This window comes from Sciurus carolinensis, chromosome 1 (genome assembly GCF_902686445.1).
Source record: "Sciurus carolinensis chromosome 1, mSciCar1.2, whole genome shotgun sequence".
In the NCBI taxonomy this organism is placed as follows: domain Eukaryota; kingdom Metazoa; phylum Chordata; class Mammalia; order Rodentia; family Sciuridae; genus Sciurus; species Sciurus carolinensis.
The window spans coordinates 17,327,991-17,345,612 of record NC_062213.1 but is presented as its reverse complement, the minus strand read 5'-3'; the positions used below and the strand labels follow the sequence as shown (position 1 = coordinate 17,345,612).

Below are 17,622 nucleotides of genomic sequence, written 5' to 3'. Positions count from 1 at the left end.
AATGAAATGAAGTTAAAGTCAAAATTGGGACGTGCCTTGAAAGACGAGACCTGCCACAGAAGGCACGGGGTCTGGTGGTGGGGGGAGTGGGGGGCGTTACCCACTTACTCCTCATCGGAATAGAAGCAGCAGCTCTGGGTGGGTTATGGGTTAGGACCCAGGAAGACAGACATCCTTCCTCACCACTGGCTATGTCTCTGAACCAGTCCCCAAGCCCTGTGGAATCACCACCACTTTCTAATCTGTTTCACAAGGGACCTGGGAGTCCTTGTCTTACATAAGCATGGACACCTCTGTTCCCTGCTCAAGGCCACAGGGAGCACCAGGGCCTGGGTACTTGGTAGAACTTGATCCTGGTTGGCTGGGCTTTGACACTTCAGCTACATGTTACTGCCACCAAAATATAAACTTGCCCTGACCGGGGTGAACACTGTAGTGTTTTTGACTCAGGTTCTTCTTGGAGGTCATATAGGAAGTCGCCAACACTTTATGACAAAAGATCTGAGGTCCAGACTGAGTAGTGATTTGCCCCTGTTATTGGCTTATGAAACACAAACTCAGGGTCAGCTCTGTCCACTGCATTCCTGGAGATGCACGGAACAGCTCCATTCACAGCATGGGTGTTTCAGCCCAGCTCTGATGTGCCCGTTAGCACATCCCAAGGACCCTGACTCACCTTTGTCCTGGTCCCTGGCACAGCGGCCAGCACTGAGTAGGCCCTCAGAGCGCTTTGTTGGGTGCAGCTGATTTCCCCGGGTGCCGGGGGACCAGCTGCGTCTCTTTGGTGGCTTGCTTCCTACCTCCAGCTGGCTTGAGGAGTTTTCCGCAGACAGTCACTTCCTTCCACAGCTCACGGCCTTCTGTCTGTGTTTTTAGGGGCGAACCACAGTGCAAAAGAACTGTGCCAACCCTGTGTGGCATGAACAGGTGGTCTTCAAGGAAATGTTCCCCCCCTTGTGTCGGAGGGTGAAGATCCAGGTGTGGGACGAAGGCAGCATGAATGACGTGGCGCTGGCCACCCACTTCATCGACCTGAAGAAGATCTCCAGTGAGCAGGACGGAGACAGAGGTGAAGCCCCCCACATCAGACTTGGAAACAGGTCCCAAAAAGACGGTGTTAGGGCCCTGGCCCTACACCAGGTGGGTCAGAGCGGCAGGCGTTAGGCACGGCCATACCTCTGTTGGGCCGCGGCTTGGCTTGGTTCAGGGTGGTGGTCTGAGCTGGACTCTGGGGGGCAGGTTTGGTCCTGGAACTAGGTCTTCCATGAGCCCTGCTCTGAGTCCTTGATCTCATCCAGTTGATTAGATCTGAGGTTGGTACACTTAGGTTTATCCACCAAATCCAGCTTGCTAGATTTTTTTTTTTAAGTTTGGAATGTTTCACAAGCAAAATGGTTTTTACATGTTCAGATGCCACCCCCCAAAATATCCCCAACCACTAATAGGAGCATGAAAGTATCAGGTCAGCAGGGAGCTGTGGCCGACTCAGTGAGCCAGAAATGGAAGAGAGAGTCCCAGCTAACCTGAGTCACTAGGAACAGGTCAGGGAAAGAGTTTCCACTCAGTGTATGGATTTTTGGGGGATGGGAGTACCAGGGATTGAACTCAGGGGCACTCAACCACTGAGCCACATCCTCAGCCCTATTTTGTGTTGCTTAGCGCTTTGCTTTTGCTAAAGCTGGCTTTGAACTCAAGATCCTCCTGCCTCAGCCTCCAGAGCCACTGGGATTATAGGCATGAGCCACCATACTCAACTTCTGTGTGTGACTTTTTATTTGAAAAAACCCATTAGTGGGTGATAATTCTCCAAATAGCTCAACAAACCCTTCCTCTTTAAATCTCCAGGCAACCATTCCCTGTACCACTAGTTCATGCTAATTGACAATCATGGATCTATGGATACATACACACGAACATATCATATGCATGTGTGCCCAAACACAAACACACACATACATGCCTGTATCGTAACGTGCCATAAATAGATCACATGTGAAGGTAGTATAGTTATTTTACCTTTCCCTCTATTAGGCTGAAAGCCTTGCTAAGATCAGAGAACAGGAATGACACATTTTTATGCCCCTCCCAGGGCAACAGCATAGAATGGCCTCCACGGATTTCCATTGTCTATTTCTTCACGTTTTGGAAGCATTTACCACTCGATGCAGAAAGCGCCATTTCCCCACTCGATGCAAACGTGTTCTATTCACAGCTTTTCAGAAGCACTTTGATGTGTTCAGGAAGATGGATATCAGCACTTAACAAGTAGACATCAGGGAGCATAAAATCTTCCTATTCCTTTTAACACAATTCTCCTGCTTCAAGTCTACTTAAGGGAGGGCGAGAATCCAGTCCATTGAAGTGGGGGTGGGATAGAGAACATTTAGGCATAAAAGTACTGTTAACAGGAGTATGTATGGAAACATCTTATAGTCCACTGGGGGGGGGGATTGGTAGGCAAATTAAGATACATTTATTTATTCACAATAATAGTAATATTCTTAAACATTCCTTAAGGGTCCTTGTGAAGTGCTTCTTAGATATCATTTCTTTTTTGAAATTTTTCCACATTTTTCTTGGTGCATTATAGTTGTACATATCGATGGGATTTATTGTACATATTTGTACATGCACACAATATAACAATATAATTTGGCCAATATCACTTCTCTTTTAGTGTTGGCAGGTGAGATGGGTACTATTAACAATTCCTTCAGATGAGGAAACTGAGGCACAGAGAAATTTTTAAAAAAACTTGCCTAAAGTCACATAGTTTGAAAGTTCCAGAGCTGAGATTCAAACTCAGGTAGTCAGTCTTCAGGACCCCCAGGCTGCACTGTGAGTCAAAAAGGAATATTAATGTTGCCAAAGAGATATTCCCAAAGATACTGTGCATTTTCTCCAACACTATATTTTAAGAAGGAAAAACACTTATGCCAGGAACAAGTTAAAATTACCAGGTCTTTTCAGTTCTATGTTTAGAACATATCTAGGAACATTCGTTCCTCTTCATCTCAACTACCTTACCCTGTTCCAAGCTGCTGATGTCTTCAGTTTTGATGATGAAATGGTCAGTGGACCACTTTGTCCCCATCCATTCTAATTCCCTCCACGTAGCAGCAGAGTGATCTCAAACGATGTGACTGTACCACATCTTTGCTCAAATTCCTTCCACATATCCCCATAGAATTCAGCATAAAGACCAAAATCCTTATCAAAACCTCCAAGACACCACCTCCCGCTGGTTCCTCGCACAGTCTCATCTTCAGCTCCCTGCTCCTCTCCAAGGGGCACATGCTGCTCCCCAAACCCAGAACACACACACACACACACACACACACACACACACACACAACTGTATGCGTACATACAAGCACACATGCACATGCATGCATTCATGCACACAAGCAACACATACATGCACACATGTGTGCACACATGCATTCTCTCTCTGTCTCCCTCCCTCTCTCTGCCTAACTGCTGTCCCTGCTCCATCAGCCTGTCCTTGGTTCCCGCAGCACAGGGTAGATCTCCTTTGTAGTGTTTATAATGTAAATATTTATTTGTTCCGTGTTTGCCTCTGCGCGTCTTCCGCTGGGCTCTCTGGTTAGTCTCTGGCACAGTGCCTGGACAGTTAGGAGTCAATAAACATTCGATGAACGAAGGAGACAAAGGGAGTCACGTTGGCCTTTATAACAGTACCACAAATGTTGCAAATGTGAACAAATATGGAGAAAAGATGAAAAGAAAAATTAATGCATTGTCTTTCGGTGACACTATATCCTGCAAATACTTTTTCACTTCTTCTGTATATTCTGTGTTTTTATAAGAATGTGAACAGCTTTCGTAGAGCAGATAACTCAAGCTTGGGTCCTCCTAGGCTTCCTCCCTACCTTTGGACCTGCCTGGATCAACCTGTACGGCTCCCCCAGGAACCACAGTCTGATGGACGACTACCAGGAACTGAATGAAGGCTTTGGGGAAGGGGTGTCATTCAGAGGCAGAATCTTGGTAGAAATTGCTGTGGAAATCCTCTCAGGAGGGGCACAGGAGTCTAAATTTTCCAAGGTACTGAAGGAGCTAAAGTTGTCTTCCAAGGACAAAGACTCCAAATCTTCCAAAGGCTCCAGTAAGGACAAGGCAGACAGAACGGACGACGGGAAACCCCAGCCGCTGTCAGACAAAACCCACTCCACCGAGGTGGAGGTGGAGCCCTTTGATGTGCCCCTCGAGGTAGGTCTGAGCTCTGCTCCTCCAGATGCACCTGAGGTGAGCCCAGGGCCCGCCGCCGCCCCTGTGCAGGCTCCCTGGAGCTCTCTGCCTGCAGCTGCCCCGTTCTTCCTGCCACACTGTTGACCCTGCTCGCCTTCTGGGGTGGATCCTCTGCTGCTGCTTGTACACAGAACAGCCACCTGTTAGGGCAGATTCCTTCAGAGTCCCCCCAGACACGGATTCCATGGGAACCCGGGGAAGGAGGCGTGGCGGTGCTCTGGGGTGCTGTGGGAGTGGGTGGGGGTGCCTGGCTGCACTGGATCTGTGGCCTAATCCCGCGGCGTGTGCTTTGGATGGGAGGTCGTGTAGGAGGAGGGCGACAAGCTGGGTGGAAGAACTTGGGGAACCTCTTCCCCTGCTGCACCTGGGAGGAGGGCTCAGCCCGGGGACTTTGGCTCCCTGCTCTCACTGGCTGGAGAGCACAGCAGCCTTTTGCGGCCCTCCTCTGCATCACGAGCAGGCGCTCCAGGGCTCCAGGACGTGCGTCTCTCGCCCGCTTAACTTAGCAAGCGCAATCTGTAGTGGAGCAAGGGAGTCTCACGTTTGGTCAGCGCTGAGGTGGGTAGATTCTCAGCTCGGCTTATTCTGCCTCTGGAGTGAGTTTCTCGGGTCGACAGGACGGGAGGCGACGGCTGGGCCCCCAGAGCTGTCCATTCCTCGGACAGACTAGGCGGCCACGGATTGAAGGGTGAGGGTCACTCAGGCCTTGGCAGAGCCACTTACTTTTACCTCTGGGGTCTTATAAAATGTGAAGACATTGTCTAGGAGAACACAGGGCTGGTGGCCTTGGGGTCACTTCTCCTCGTGGCTCTGATGCTAACACTGCTCTGCGTCTCCACTTTCTCATCAACAAAATGAGGTCTGAAGCTGCTCCGTCGTGGGCATCTGCTGGGGGTTAAGGAGAGAGCGGTAAATGGGTCAGCAGTTTCTGCCTCGCACAGTCTGCTCGCCACGGGTCTGTCGTATCAATGGTACCACGGTTTGCTCCTGCCACCAGGGGGCAGCTCTTCAAAACTTTCCACCAGTCTGTGACTGGTACTTTAGGGACTTCCCCAGCTCTGCCTCTGTACGCACCTACTGGGAAATAGTCTCTGGAAATGGCTGCTGCCGGTAAGCTGTGGTTAGAATCTGCATGGTCCTTAGGGGAGTCTCTCTGTGTTCAGAAGCTAGGCCAATGTTGAGAACTTAACTTTGGACTCTGCCAAAATTGTGGGTAGCTCAATGGCCACATGAGCTGATGTCTCCTGTATCTGCCCTTCTGGTAATCTTTCCTACTGAGGGTTGAGATTGGACGTTCTTTTATAAACATGGATGGCCACGTAGAAAGAAAGTAGATTTTCTTCATGGAAGTCAAGATCCTTAAGATATTTCGCTGAGGGTCCCTGAAGAAGTAAACTCTATCTGGGAGCAAGGGAGTCTTGGGAACTTACGTGGGGTGGAAAACACACTTGCCTACCAAGCCAGGGGGCATCTTGGCTGTGGTGTAGAAGGTGGCAGAGAGGGCGAAATGCAGGATCATCATTCAAACTCTTATCTCTAGCTTCTTCCTTCACCTTGGCTTCTGCTTGTGGCCAGATGCTTTTCGGGTTTATTTATTGGTATCATCCACTGCTGCCTAACAGGTCACCCCAAAGCTTAGCTTAAGATAACAAGTGCTTATTTCCTGTGGATAAGGAATTTGGGAGTAGCTCAGCTCATGTTATGCCTCAGGATTTCTTGTGAAGTTTCAGTCAAGGTCTTGGCAGGGATGGTGGCCTTCAGAAGGCCCCATCTCACCTGCCGAGTGAGGTGGCTCCTTTACTTGGCAGGAGGTCGGTCCCTGTTAGCTGTTGGCAGGAGGCCTTGGTTGCTCACTCTGCGGACCCTCTCATGGGCTGCTTGAGTGCCCTCCTGACATAGCAGCTGGCTCCCCTGGAGCAGGTGATCCAAAAGGGAGCAACGCAGAGACTCTTTCATGACCTAGCTATGGAAGTCGCTCGCTGACGTTTCTGCTGTGTTCTACTAGAAACAATTTATTTAGTGTGGCCCACCTGCAAAGGGAGGAGAATTAGGCTTCACTTTTTCCAGAGAGGATTGGCTGAGAATTTGCGGTTATATTTTGAAACCACAACTCTGACCTTCTACCCTCCCCGCAGCTGAGCAGTCTGGAGCTTGCCCTCCAAAACCCTTCCTACCACATCTCGTTAGCTGCCCTGGTCCTCCAGCTCCAGTGTCCCCAGCTGGAGCCAAGCCCTTACTGCACATCTGGGCAGTCGAGAGACCCCACAATGCTGGCCTCCCCAGCGCCCACCCATCACCACCATCAAAGCTTCCCCCTCCCCTGTGCCAAACGCTCATGGAGCAGAGTCGACCTAAGATAGGCTCATTTGAAAAATCCTGTCAACACTTATTGAGGAGCTTCTTATTTAAACATCATTTTCAACATCGGTAAGAATAAAAATTGAGCCTGGCTCCGTGGAGGTTATGGTCTAGGAGGGGAAGGAAGACAGGCAAACTCAAAGGAGCTGCATTGGGAGGTACAGATGGAGGGTTGTAAAAGCAACTGGCTTTGCACTGTGGCCGAAGGCGCAGGGTTACTGCCTCGCCTCTGGAGGAACTTTGCCTTCATTTGAACCTTCGGCCGGTGATTCGCCCTCCTGGCGCTTACTTCCTGTGATAGCCCCCTCCTTCAGAGCCTGTTCCATATCGTTTCTATTTCCTCCCGTGGGCCCTATTATGATGCTTGTGTCACAGATAATGAAAGTGACAGCCAGAGACTGAGCACGACTTGCCCAAAGTTAGGAAGCAGCAGAGCTGGGATTTGAAGTAGTCTCCTCTGGCTGGGGTCCCTGCGGTCCCTCTCCCAGGCTCCTCCTCTGGAGAGTGAATGCAGCCTGGGAGGGTGAGATAAGAAGCTGCTTATAGCAGTGGTGGAGTGTGACTAAGATCCGTGAAAAACTGTTCAGCATCTCTAGCGATTAGGGAAATGCAAATCAAGACTGCATGAGATTTCATTCACTCCCATCAGAATGGCAATGATCAAGGCTGTTGGCAAGGATGCGAGGGGAAAAGGCACACTCATGCATTGCTGGTGGGACTGAAAATTGGTGCAACCACTCTGGAAAGCAGTGTGGAGATTCCTCAAAAAATTAGGAATTTAGCCACCATATGACCCAGCTATCCCACTCCTCAATATATATGCAGAGGGTTTAAAATCAGCATACTAGAATGATGCAGCCACATCAATGTTTATAGCAGCACAGTTCACAATAGCTAAGCTATGGAACCAACCTAGATGCCCTTCAGCAGATGAACAGATTTAAAAAAAATGTATATAAACATAATGGAATATGACTCAGCCATGAAGAAGAATGGAATATGGCATTTGCCAGTAAATGGATGGAACTGGAGACTATTGTGCTAAGTGAAATAAGCCAGTCCCCAAAAACCAAAGGTCAAATGTTTTCTCTGATATGTGGAAGCTAATCCAAAACAGAAGGTAGGAAGAAAGAGAAAGAGAAAGGAAAAAATAAAGGGGAGAAGGATTTCCATCAAAGTTGAGGAAAGATCAGTAAAGTAAGGGGATTGAGGAGAAGAAGGAAGGACAAGATAGGGGAAGAACAGTGTAATGAATCTGACTAAACTTTCACATGTACATACATCACTACACCACAGTGAGTTCAAACATCGAGTAGATCCACAAGACACTAATTGAAACTATGTATGTATATAAATAAATTGCAGAAAGATCAGTAGAGTAGAGGGAGGGGAACGGAGGAGGGGGAAGTGCTGGGAACTGAATTGGAACAAATATACTCCATGCTTTTGTGATTATGTCAAAATGTATCCCAATGTTAATATATATCTAAAAATAATCCATTTTTTAAAAAACGATCCAGCACAAGCTGCCACCCTGTTCCATGTTTCTGGTCAATAGAAACATTTCCTGGGGCTGTCAATACCACAGGTGGCTCCCGAGTGAAGGAAGGGTCACCTTCCATCTATTGATTGGCTATCTGAGGGATGCTTTTGACTGTATGTGACTTTAAGCCCTAGGGACCAAAAATGCTTTGTTTCCTTAGTTAACCTTACTGGTTTTCTGCAGATTTTAATAAATCCAACTAAAACCAAACCAAAACAAAACCCAACAAACCAGGAAGCAGATTGTGCAACTTTAACTCACTCAGAAATGTGATTCTGGTCACTGTACTCCAGGGACATCTATTCCCTAAATCATCAGACTGTTCCATGTCAATAAGAGTCATTTGCAAATAATTGTGTATTACCTTGTGACGGCCCTGTCTTGTGACCTGTCGTAGTCCTAGGCTTCCAGGCTGGAGACTCCTTGTCGAAGCCGCCTTGGTGGAGAGATCTCTCAGGTCTGGCTTTTACTTGCTTTGACTTGACCTTGGGAAGCCCCTTAGTTTCTGAACTTTAGTTTATTAAGGTAAAAGGAGGAAGTTGGAATAGACACTGGCCCTTTGCAGTTTATAAGCACGTGCACCTCAGGAGGGATGGATCCCTCCCAGCAGCAGCCTTAGTGCTTGTAGCACCCCGGATGCACAGGACTGGGTCCCCCTAAACCTCCACCCTTTTATCCAAGTTTTCTGGTTACTTCAGGAAGTAAATTTGACTTTGGGTCCGCACCAGAGGATTGGGTTAACACACATTGGAGTTCCAGGAGCACTGGGTCTGTGGTCAGAATCCAGGGGAAAGCTACTCAACAGCCTCAAGCTTCATTTTCCTTGTCTGCAAAATGGGAATGGTCCCAGATTTTGCCCTCTCAAAGTTTTCAGGAGGAACAAGTAACATAATATGTGTGTGAGCATCCTGTATGAGCCATGAAGACAAACTCGAAAGCAAGGGTCGAATCTGTGACTCTCAGGATTTCACCTTTGATTTTGGGTTTCTGAAAACCTGATCCATTGAAGGTCATCCCAGGCCTGCGTTTTTACCCACAGAGTCTTAGAAAAATATAGACACCAAGTTCACCCTTTGATCTGAAAGGAGGTTCTCTGTATTTTAAGATAGAAGATCAGAAGGTTGAGTCTCATCGTTCTAGATAAGTGGTTGGATTTTGAATTTGCAATGGGTTTTCCATGGTTCCTGCTTGTCTGATCAGTGGGGAGATGTGACATTTCAGGCTGACACAGAGAGTCAGGTGTCTATAAATGATGTTGAACCAGGTCAGCATCACTGACTTGGTTTCCTGCTGAAAGAAGAAAACCAGTTCTGTCTAATAATTTTTTTCTTTCTATAGATCATGCCAGAAAAATATGAGGAATTTTTACTCTTTGGGGCATTTTTTGAAGCTACCATGATTGACCGGAAGATTGGTGATAAACCCATCAGCTTCGAAGTTTCTATTGGTAGGTGAAGACAAGTACAGTGCTTGACACCGATCTGTTTCCTGAATAGATTAATTAGTGTCCTATGTGAAGTGACAGCGATCTAGTGGCAGTTGGCATCTCAGAAAGAAGTGAGCAGTCCCTAGTGTCAATATATAAGGGACAGATTTGTTTAAAAATGTGGTTAATAGAATAGGCTAGATTCAGAGTTTCAGGGATAAATAAGCTAATACCTGCAAAGAAGCACATGCCCCGTGGATGCTGTTCATGTAAGTCCTAGCAATCTTCCTGGGCTGTGGTGCAGGCGGGTGAGCCATCCAAGCAAGAGCATTCAATCAGGGAAGGTCTCCATCCACGCAGCTGTCTTGCAGCAGGGCAGAAGGAAGTGGAGAAGGCACAATCTCCACGAGCAGGGAGGTGGCCACTGTGAGCTGCTGGCTCTCTTGGTAGCTGGGAGTTGGGTCCCCCTTCCTGGTAAAGTATCTGGATGAAGCACCAACAGTATCTACTGCAGAAATAGAGAGCGACAGTAGGCAGCCAATGGGGAGCTGAGGGGACGAGGCTGCAAGGGAGGCCAGCAGGGGAGGGCTGAGGAAGGCTTCCCAGATTTAGGGGCTCCAGGATCATGAGCTCATGACCACAGACTTTTCTTGATTTAAGTAAAATTGACCAAGTCTATAATATGACCAGCTCTGGGACTCCTTCCAAAAGTGGTGAATATTCCTCTTAGTCTTTTTTTTTAAGCATTTGAAATCAGATTGTCAAATGGAAAGATGGAGGACACCGATATTCCTGCAGGGGCTGTCTCTTCCTGTACGGAGCTCTAAGCCGCCCTGTGTGCCCCCACCTAATGCTTTCCTTCCCTTCTTCCCTTCTTCCTTCTTTCCCCACCTCCTATTACTTTTTAAAACATGCTGTTGACTTTGGGGACTTAGACAAGAAATCTTCTCGTAGAGGAAAAGCCGTTTGGGAAAGGTTTTGGGGATTTATTTTTTTCTTGGAGTGAAAAAAGTGATTTACAAAATTATATTACCTGCAACGATCCTTTACCAACTTTTGGACGGATATACACTAAGATATTAAAAGTGGTTATAACTGAATCTTGTCATTTCTAGTGACCCTTTTCTTTTTTACTTGCCGGTGTCTTCTACTTTCTAAGTTGGGTACTTTTTACAAAAGAGCAGGTAAGGTGGGTGGAGAGGGTGGCTCATTGTCACAGTCAGTTCTATTTTGTTCCCACCACTTCTTCTTTCCACCTTCACCCTGAGATCTTGGCAGGACCAGAACTTGGGTCCCTCATGCCAAGTTGACTGGTTCTACTTGCTGACACCCGGCCCCTCTCCCCTTGCTGCCACCTCTACAGGTAATTTTGGGAACCTGATTGATGGAGGGTTCCATCATGGCAGCAAGAAGAAGTCCTCTGAAGCAGCTGGAGAAGAGGCCCTGCCCCTGCTGCAGGAAGGAGCAGAGGAAGCAGCCCCCGACCTGGCCATCCCCATGTCTTCCACCACTCACCCGGAGAAGCCTCTGGTAACAGAGGGGAACAGGTAGGAGGCTCAGCAGGTGAGACCAACCCAGGTTCCCGGTAGTTGGGTTTTGTCCAGTTCCTGAGACTCTTTCATTCACTTCTTCCCCAAATTCAGAAACAGCCTTTTTTATTTCAGTTATGGAGCAAGGTGCACACAGGGGACACATGCTCAGCACCACTCCACTAAATCTTACAGCATGACCCGCCTCCGCATGACACATCCCGGTGATTTAGATGCAAACACCTCCACTTGGGCATCTTGCAAATCATTCGCCTGGCTCATTGTCTTCAGACATACCTTTCCTCCTTGTCCTGTCTTACGGATTCATTCCGTCATTCTCTTGAGGCCTGCAAACCACCACGGGAAGGTTGTCAAGGGCAGAACAGTGATGTTGATGGTGGTCAGGCCTGAAATGCTTCTGCTCTATGACTTCAAAGCACATAGAGTACAAAGGTCTGAAGTTAAGATTTTACACTAAACACTCTTAACAGTCATGATACACATCTGTGGCCCCATGCTAGCTTGATTTGGTGGGATTACTAAATACATATTTCTTATTTTTGCCACCGCTATTGGCAAACCAAAGAACTCAAAGAATGATTGTCTCTCAGCAGGAAAGACCATTTCGGAGAATAGCTGGGGACCTCCATGCACCTCACAGATCTCCTTTAATCCATGCAAATGTTCAATCTATAGAGAGATGTAAAATGATAGCATTCTTTTTTAAGAAAATAGTGTCAAGCACCAATGAAGCCATGTATGAAAAGAAACAAGCAAATGTAGTAAGAGTCTTCTCTTGTTGAGTCTTGTGCTTGCATAAAAATTCTCTGACCTCTGGGTGGCTCTCCTCATGTGACATGTGAGGAGATGGGAATCCAGTGATGTCACGTGGCCCCTACAAGGCCATACTGCTATCTCTTCAATCTCTGCTCTTCTTGGCCTAGACACTCTTTCTGGAAGCTGACCCATGGCTCTGTTAGGGCAGCAAGGACTCCCAAACCTATTTCCCCTGACAGCTCTCTTCCCTGAACATCAGGGGCAAACACCTCCACTTGGGCATCTTGCAAATCGTTCACCAGGCTCGTTGTCTTCAGAGATAACTTTCCTCCTTGTCCTGTCTTTCCTATCTTATGGATTCATTCCATGATTCTCTTGAGGCCTGCAAACCACCACGGGAAGGTTGCCAATTGTTCTTTTCTTCCTTCATACCCACATCCAATCAGTGATGACGTCTGATTGATTCTAGTGCTTCAGTATTTCTCAAATCTATTGCTCTTTCTTTAATTCTGGTCATTAGCATCTTTGGCCTAGAGAATCTTAAAAATCTCCTACCTGGCTTGGATTTTCTTCAAGGTACTCACTGAACTAGTTGAACCCATTACTCCCCTGGTTCACACCCTCATTGACTCCCTGTGGCTTTCAGAATTAATTCCAGAGGCTGGAGCTTGTGGCTTTAATCCGTCTACTTCTCCAGCATCATCTGCAGTCACTACCGAACCCCGCCGCGCCCTCCCCGCTGTTTCCTCTAGCCATGCAATGCCTCTGGCAGTTCCCCAGACTTGTCCTGCTGACTGCTGCTTCTGGGTCTTTGGACATGTTCCTCCCCCTGCCTGGCAACAGGCCCCTCCTCAGCTGCCAGCTCCTTTACCCTTCAAGAGTCAGCCCAGGCTCCCTCCCCTGGACCCCAAGCCTGGTTTGGACTTCTGTACACTTTTAGCAAGCACAAATCACACTGGCCTGAGATATTTGTCCTTGTCCATCTTCCCTCTAAGACGAGAGCACGTGGACGGCAGGGCATCAGCTGTTTATCTGCTCGTCTCAGTGCCTGGCACATGAGAGGTGCAGAAATGCTTTTGGATGAATCAAGGGGTCACTGGGTTGGCACAGGGCACTCTAGGGGTAGAGAAGGGGCAGGTGACTCACCCTGCTGGGGAGGAGGCAGAGATGGGATAAGTCATAGAAAAGGTGACACCCTGAAGGGCAAGGAAGGCTTAAGAGGTGGAAGGGAGTGTTGGGGACAAAGCAGGGTGGAGTCAGTGAAAACAATCTTAGCTGCTTGCTGCTCCTCTTGTTTTGAGCATTCCCTACATTGTTTAAACCCTCCCCTGCATGGAACACATTCCCTTTCTCCTGGATCCCCTTCTCCGGCTCTTTGCAGGGGGAGGTAACTGGGGATTGAACTCAGGGGCGCTCAACCACTGAGTCACATCCCCAGCCCTTTTTTTATATTTTATTTAGAGACAGGGTCTCACTGATTTGCTTAGCACCTTGCTTTTGCTGAAGCTGGTTTTGAACTCACCATCCTCCTGCCTCAGCCTACCATGTCACTGGGATTATAGGGGTGCACCACTGCGCCTAGCCCTTGGGGTCTCTTTTTGGCTCCCTGGCATTCATACTTGGTTGCTTTTCCTTTTGGGATGAAAGAATCCCAAACTCTCCTGTCCTAGAACTCCATTCTCACAGCTGAGACATCAGTGAATCCTACAACCGAATCTATAGGTTGGAGAGACTTTCTGAGACTACTCAGAAGTACTCTGTCTCCAAACCCCCTGCCCACCTTGCTGGACTAGCCCATTTCTGACCATTGGTGGAAATGCAGGGGTGTAGCATGGGAAGGGTGTGGGAGGAGCTGAGAGGTCTCAAGGCATCCTTGGATAGACCACATATTAGTGCTAGCCAGAAGGCTTGAGAAGATAAAAATAAGTGATGATGGTGGTTTTTGGTAGAGTTGGACTTTCTTTTTACTTCTTAGTCACTGTATTGAGTTTTTGCCCACAGAGTGGCCAACCAGGGTAGGCAGAAGCTGGATTGGAAGAGTCTGTCCATACTAAACTGCTATACACAGGCAGTTTCGTGCACACACAAACACACACATACACGAACACAAACAACTTATGTCAATAAAATACAACAGTATACATGTTCTAGGCTTTCTAATTTTACAAAGCAGTGCATTTGCATATGATTTACGTGCTGGGTCAGAGGTCAGGAATGAGATCGTAGCAGAAGACTTGCCTTGTTGGGCCATCGTTCAAGTCTCAGGATTCCAGAACTACCCTTGCCCTAAGTTACAAGGCTGGTCCTGTGTCAGGGCAGCCATTCAAATTGGCAGTCTTCTCTCTTCCCTGGCATGAGGTATTCTCAGTCTGCTGCCTTCCATCTGCACTGCAGTTTGCCTCGGAAGTCACAGCCTCCTGGTCCCTGTCAACCCAGTACAACTAAGTGGACCCTGAGATTTAGAGTCAAAGGCTCTGAACATCACTAGCACAAAATGATCCAAACCAAAGCACTTGGGGCAATACTGGGTAGGACTGTATTCATTCAGCTGCAGGATTTCTCAATGCGATGATTTGAAAACAGAGACGCAGAGCGGTTCCTTTCTAACCTATGTCGCTGTTGCTGTCATCTTCCTGCTGTAATGACAACATCAATTTCTGCCAAGAACTTATCTGGCTTCTTTTCTGAATGGACGCCTGCTGGTTTATTTTCTGCAGAACAGGCCAGGGGGCCTTCGCTGATTTCATTGTCTACTCCAGAAGAAATTCAGGTTGGAATCCATTCTTTCAGGCTGAAGTTCTTTTTAGTTTTTCAGGAATGAAAACAAAGCTTGTTTTCTCCCTATTTCTCTGTCTCTCTGTCCACCTCTCTCCCCACCCCACCTCTGGAGGTGTGCCACTCCAAACACCATCCACATTATCGGGGCCATTTGCCCCAACCCCTGTTCTGGAGGCTTGCTTTGGCCTGCCTTCTATAGTCCCAGGTGTCTGTGAGAAGATTCCTGGGGCTGGGGGAAACCCAGTTGAGAAAGTCACTGTCATTAGAAGGGAGTTTCTACATTTTTGCCACAGCTCTCCCACCTTACCTGCCTCTGCACCTGTCCCCTTCCTCCTTGGGAACTGAGTCTGGATTAATTCCTTCTCCTCTATCCCCCATCACACCGGGCTCACTGCCTTTCTCAACGCATTTAATCTATCCAACGCCACCCTCAAACACCCCTGGGACTCTACGGCTTCCACTTTTAGCAACTTTGCTATCCCTCTTGTCCCATCTTTGCCAAGCAATTCACCGACATTACTAGCACCGATGACTGGCAACATTAAGTACTGATGGGTGGAAGGGTGGTTGGGTGGGTGGATGGATGGGGGATGGATGGATGGGGGGTGGATGCCAAGTCACAGAACACTGAAGTTTCGTTTGGGACCTATCTTCATCCTCATTAAATATATTAGTACCTTCTATTTCTCTAGCGATTTCAGTTCACATCTGTTATCTCAGTCAATCCTTACATGTGTCTAGAATACAGACTATCAAATATGAAGTCAACTTTCCTCTCTCAATGTAAACCTCCATGAAGAAGGCCTGCCCCATAACTCCTGCCCTCATGGGCCATTTCTAACCCCTTACCCTGGGTCTACTGGTAGCTGCTAATGCCTCTCACTGTAGCCCTTAACTCTTCGCCCTTCATTGACCCTGGGTCCCCAGTTGTAGATCAAGGATGATACTGTTGGTGTGATAGTGCTGACCCCTCTCCTAACCCATCCCACCAGAACTTGAAAACAGGAACACGGGGCTAGCGCTGCCTGGAACACTGATTGCCAGCCGACTTTCAGACCCCATGTGCCTTTGCAGGAATTACAACTATTTACCGTTTGAGGCCAAGAAACCCTGCGTCTCCTTCATCAGTTCTTGGGGAGATCAGACCTTTAGGCTGCACTGGTCCAACATGCTGGAGAAAATGGCAGACTTCCTGGTAGGTGCCTTTGATAGCTGCTGGATTTGCAGAGAAGGAAAGTGGGGGCAAAGGGGGTCTTTAAAAATCCCTCCAGGGGAGGGTCTTCATCTCAGTTCAGGTACTGAATTGAGTCTGCTGCATTTCAGGAACACGTGGTTCCTACCATGTGAACCCAGGGGAATGAGAAGACGTTTGCAAAATCTCTGTACTTTAAATCAAACTATCCAAATTCAAATCCTTTCTCTGCTTCTTACTGTTACTGGGCCTAACAATAGGTTGATTCCTTAATCTCCAAAGAGCAGAAGTTTAAAAACATGTCACAGGTTTTATTGTATTTCTTTATTTTCTTTTCAAGAGATGCCATGTTCTTACTTTGGAACATTCTAATTTCTTATGTTTCACTTAAATCATAAACAAATGTGATATTCAACAAAATGACAGTACAACACCACAAGAAAATTAACTGCTTGAAAATTTTTAAGTTACTGGAGCTCAGTTGCCTGTAATTACTAAGCTAAATTTCTGTTGCCCTGTCTGCACATGACCATCCTGAGGGGTATATATTACAGGAAGAAAAAAATGTTAGTGATGGTGATTATTAGTGATTAGTCTTATGGGTATACCAAATGCTAGAATTTTCTTGGCCTCTCTTTTTTATCCAAACTTTTCTAAGAAGCTACTTCTTACCCAAGTAAATTTTTGTTACCCCTCGAAATTATAAATGTAAAAGTAATCCAGAGACGGTTTAATCTTGTGGATGATTTATGTAGGTAAATATAACTTTTGAGTAGAATCTTGAATAATATCTAATTTTTGAGTTCATAATATAACTATTATCTCCTACATAAAGTCATTTACCCCATTGTTTTCGGAGATTCGATTCTTGTAAAGTAGCCAGAATATACTAAGTTCTATATTCAGTAAAGAGAAGATAGTGTTTTGAAAAAACTCTGGTTTTAGTCTTCTCTTTACCCAATTAACTGGACAAATAATTTTATCTTGGGCATTATATTTTCTCTGAAATAGAGTTGTCTCATATTGTAATTTTTCCAATTGTTTTTTGAAAATAAACTAAAAAAAAGTTGTCGCAAAATTGATAGGTTCTGCTCACCTTGTCCCCACTCTTACAATTTCCCTCCCTCCCACCCCCACCTCCACAGGTGTCCTCTACTTGCTGTCCACACACCTCACCAGAAGGCTCTTGTCTTGTCTCTTCTATTCCATTAATAGCTGCACTAAGGAAAGAACACATTTCTCCCTCCCACTTACTTTATAATCTTAATTGTATAAAACAAAGTGTTGACTCTGGCCATGGGATTCCAGGCATTGTGGAGCTGGACCCAGAAAGCAGGTTGGAGGGCCTGGTCTGGGGTCGCACCATGATGTCATGTGGAGGCGCAGACTCTCTTTGGAAGGCTGGTCTTGCTTTCCCGCGGAGAGAATAGCTTTTCTCAAAGAGTCTTGACAAAACAAATCAGAAGTTTTCCGGGAGGCCATAGTATTCCTTAACTCCCATTCCCAATTTCCTTCTTAGTGTCAGGATCCCTTCAATCATGGCTAATAGGGTTAAAGTTCACACCCTTCTATAGAGTTATAGGAGGGACAATTATTATCCTGTTTTACAGATGAGCAAATTGGGCATGAAAGTGTTGGTTTATCACAACTCAGGTAGTCAGACCCCAGAGCCCACATCCTTAATGACTCCATGATGTTATTTGTTCTTATAGTAAAGGTGGAGAGAGAGAGAAGTATATGTCCCCAT

The 17,622-nt window shown here is 46.9% G+C and overlaps 1 protein-coding gene across 1 annotated transcript in view; it reads left to right on the top strand.

The window, feature by feature from the left end:
* Positions 1-17,622, top strand: part of Fer1l6 (fer-1 like family member 6) — a 116,701-nt gene that overhangs the window by 16,854 nt on the left and 82,225 nt on the right. Inside the window, exons 9-13 of the mRNA XM_047542602.1 lie at positions 877-1,069; positions 3,881-4,233; positions 9,512-9,620; positions 10,963-11,146; positions 15,758-15,878. Coding sequence (XP_047398558.1) covers positions 877-1,069; positions 3,881-4,233; positions 9,512-9,620; positions 10,963-11,146; positions 15,758-15,878 — 960 coding nt within the window. The remainder of the gene's footprint in view (positions 1-876; positions 1,070-3,880; positions 4,234-9,511; positions 9,621-10,962; positions 11,147-15,757; positions 15,879-17,622) is intronic.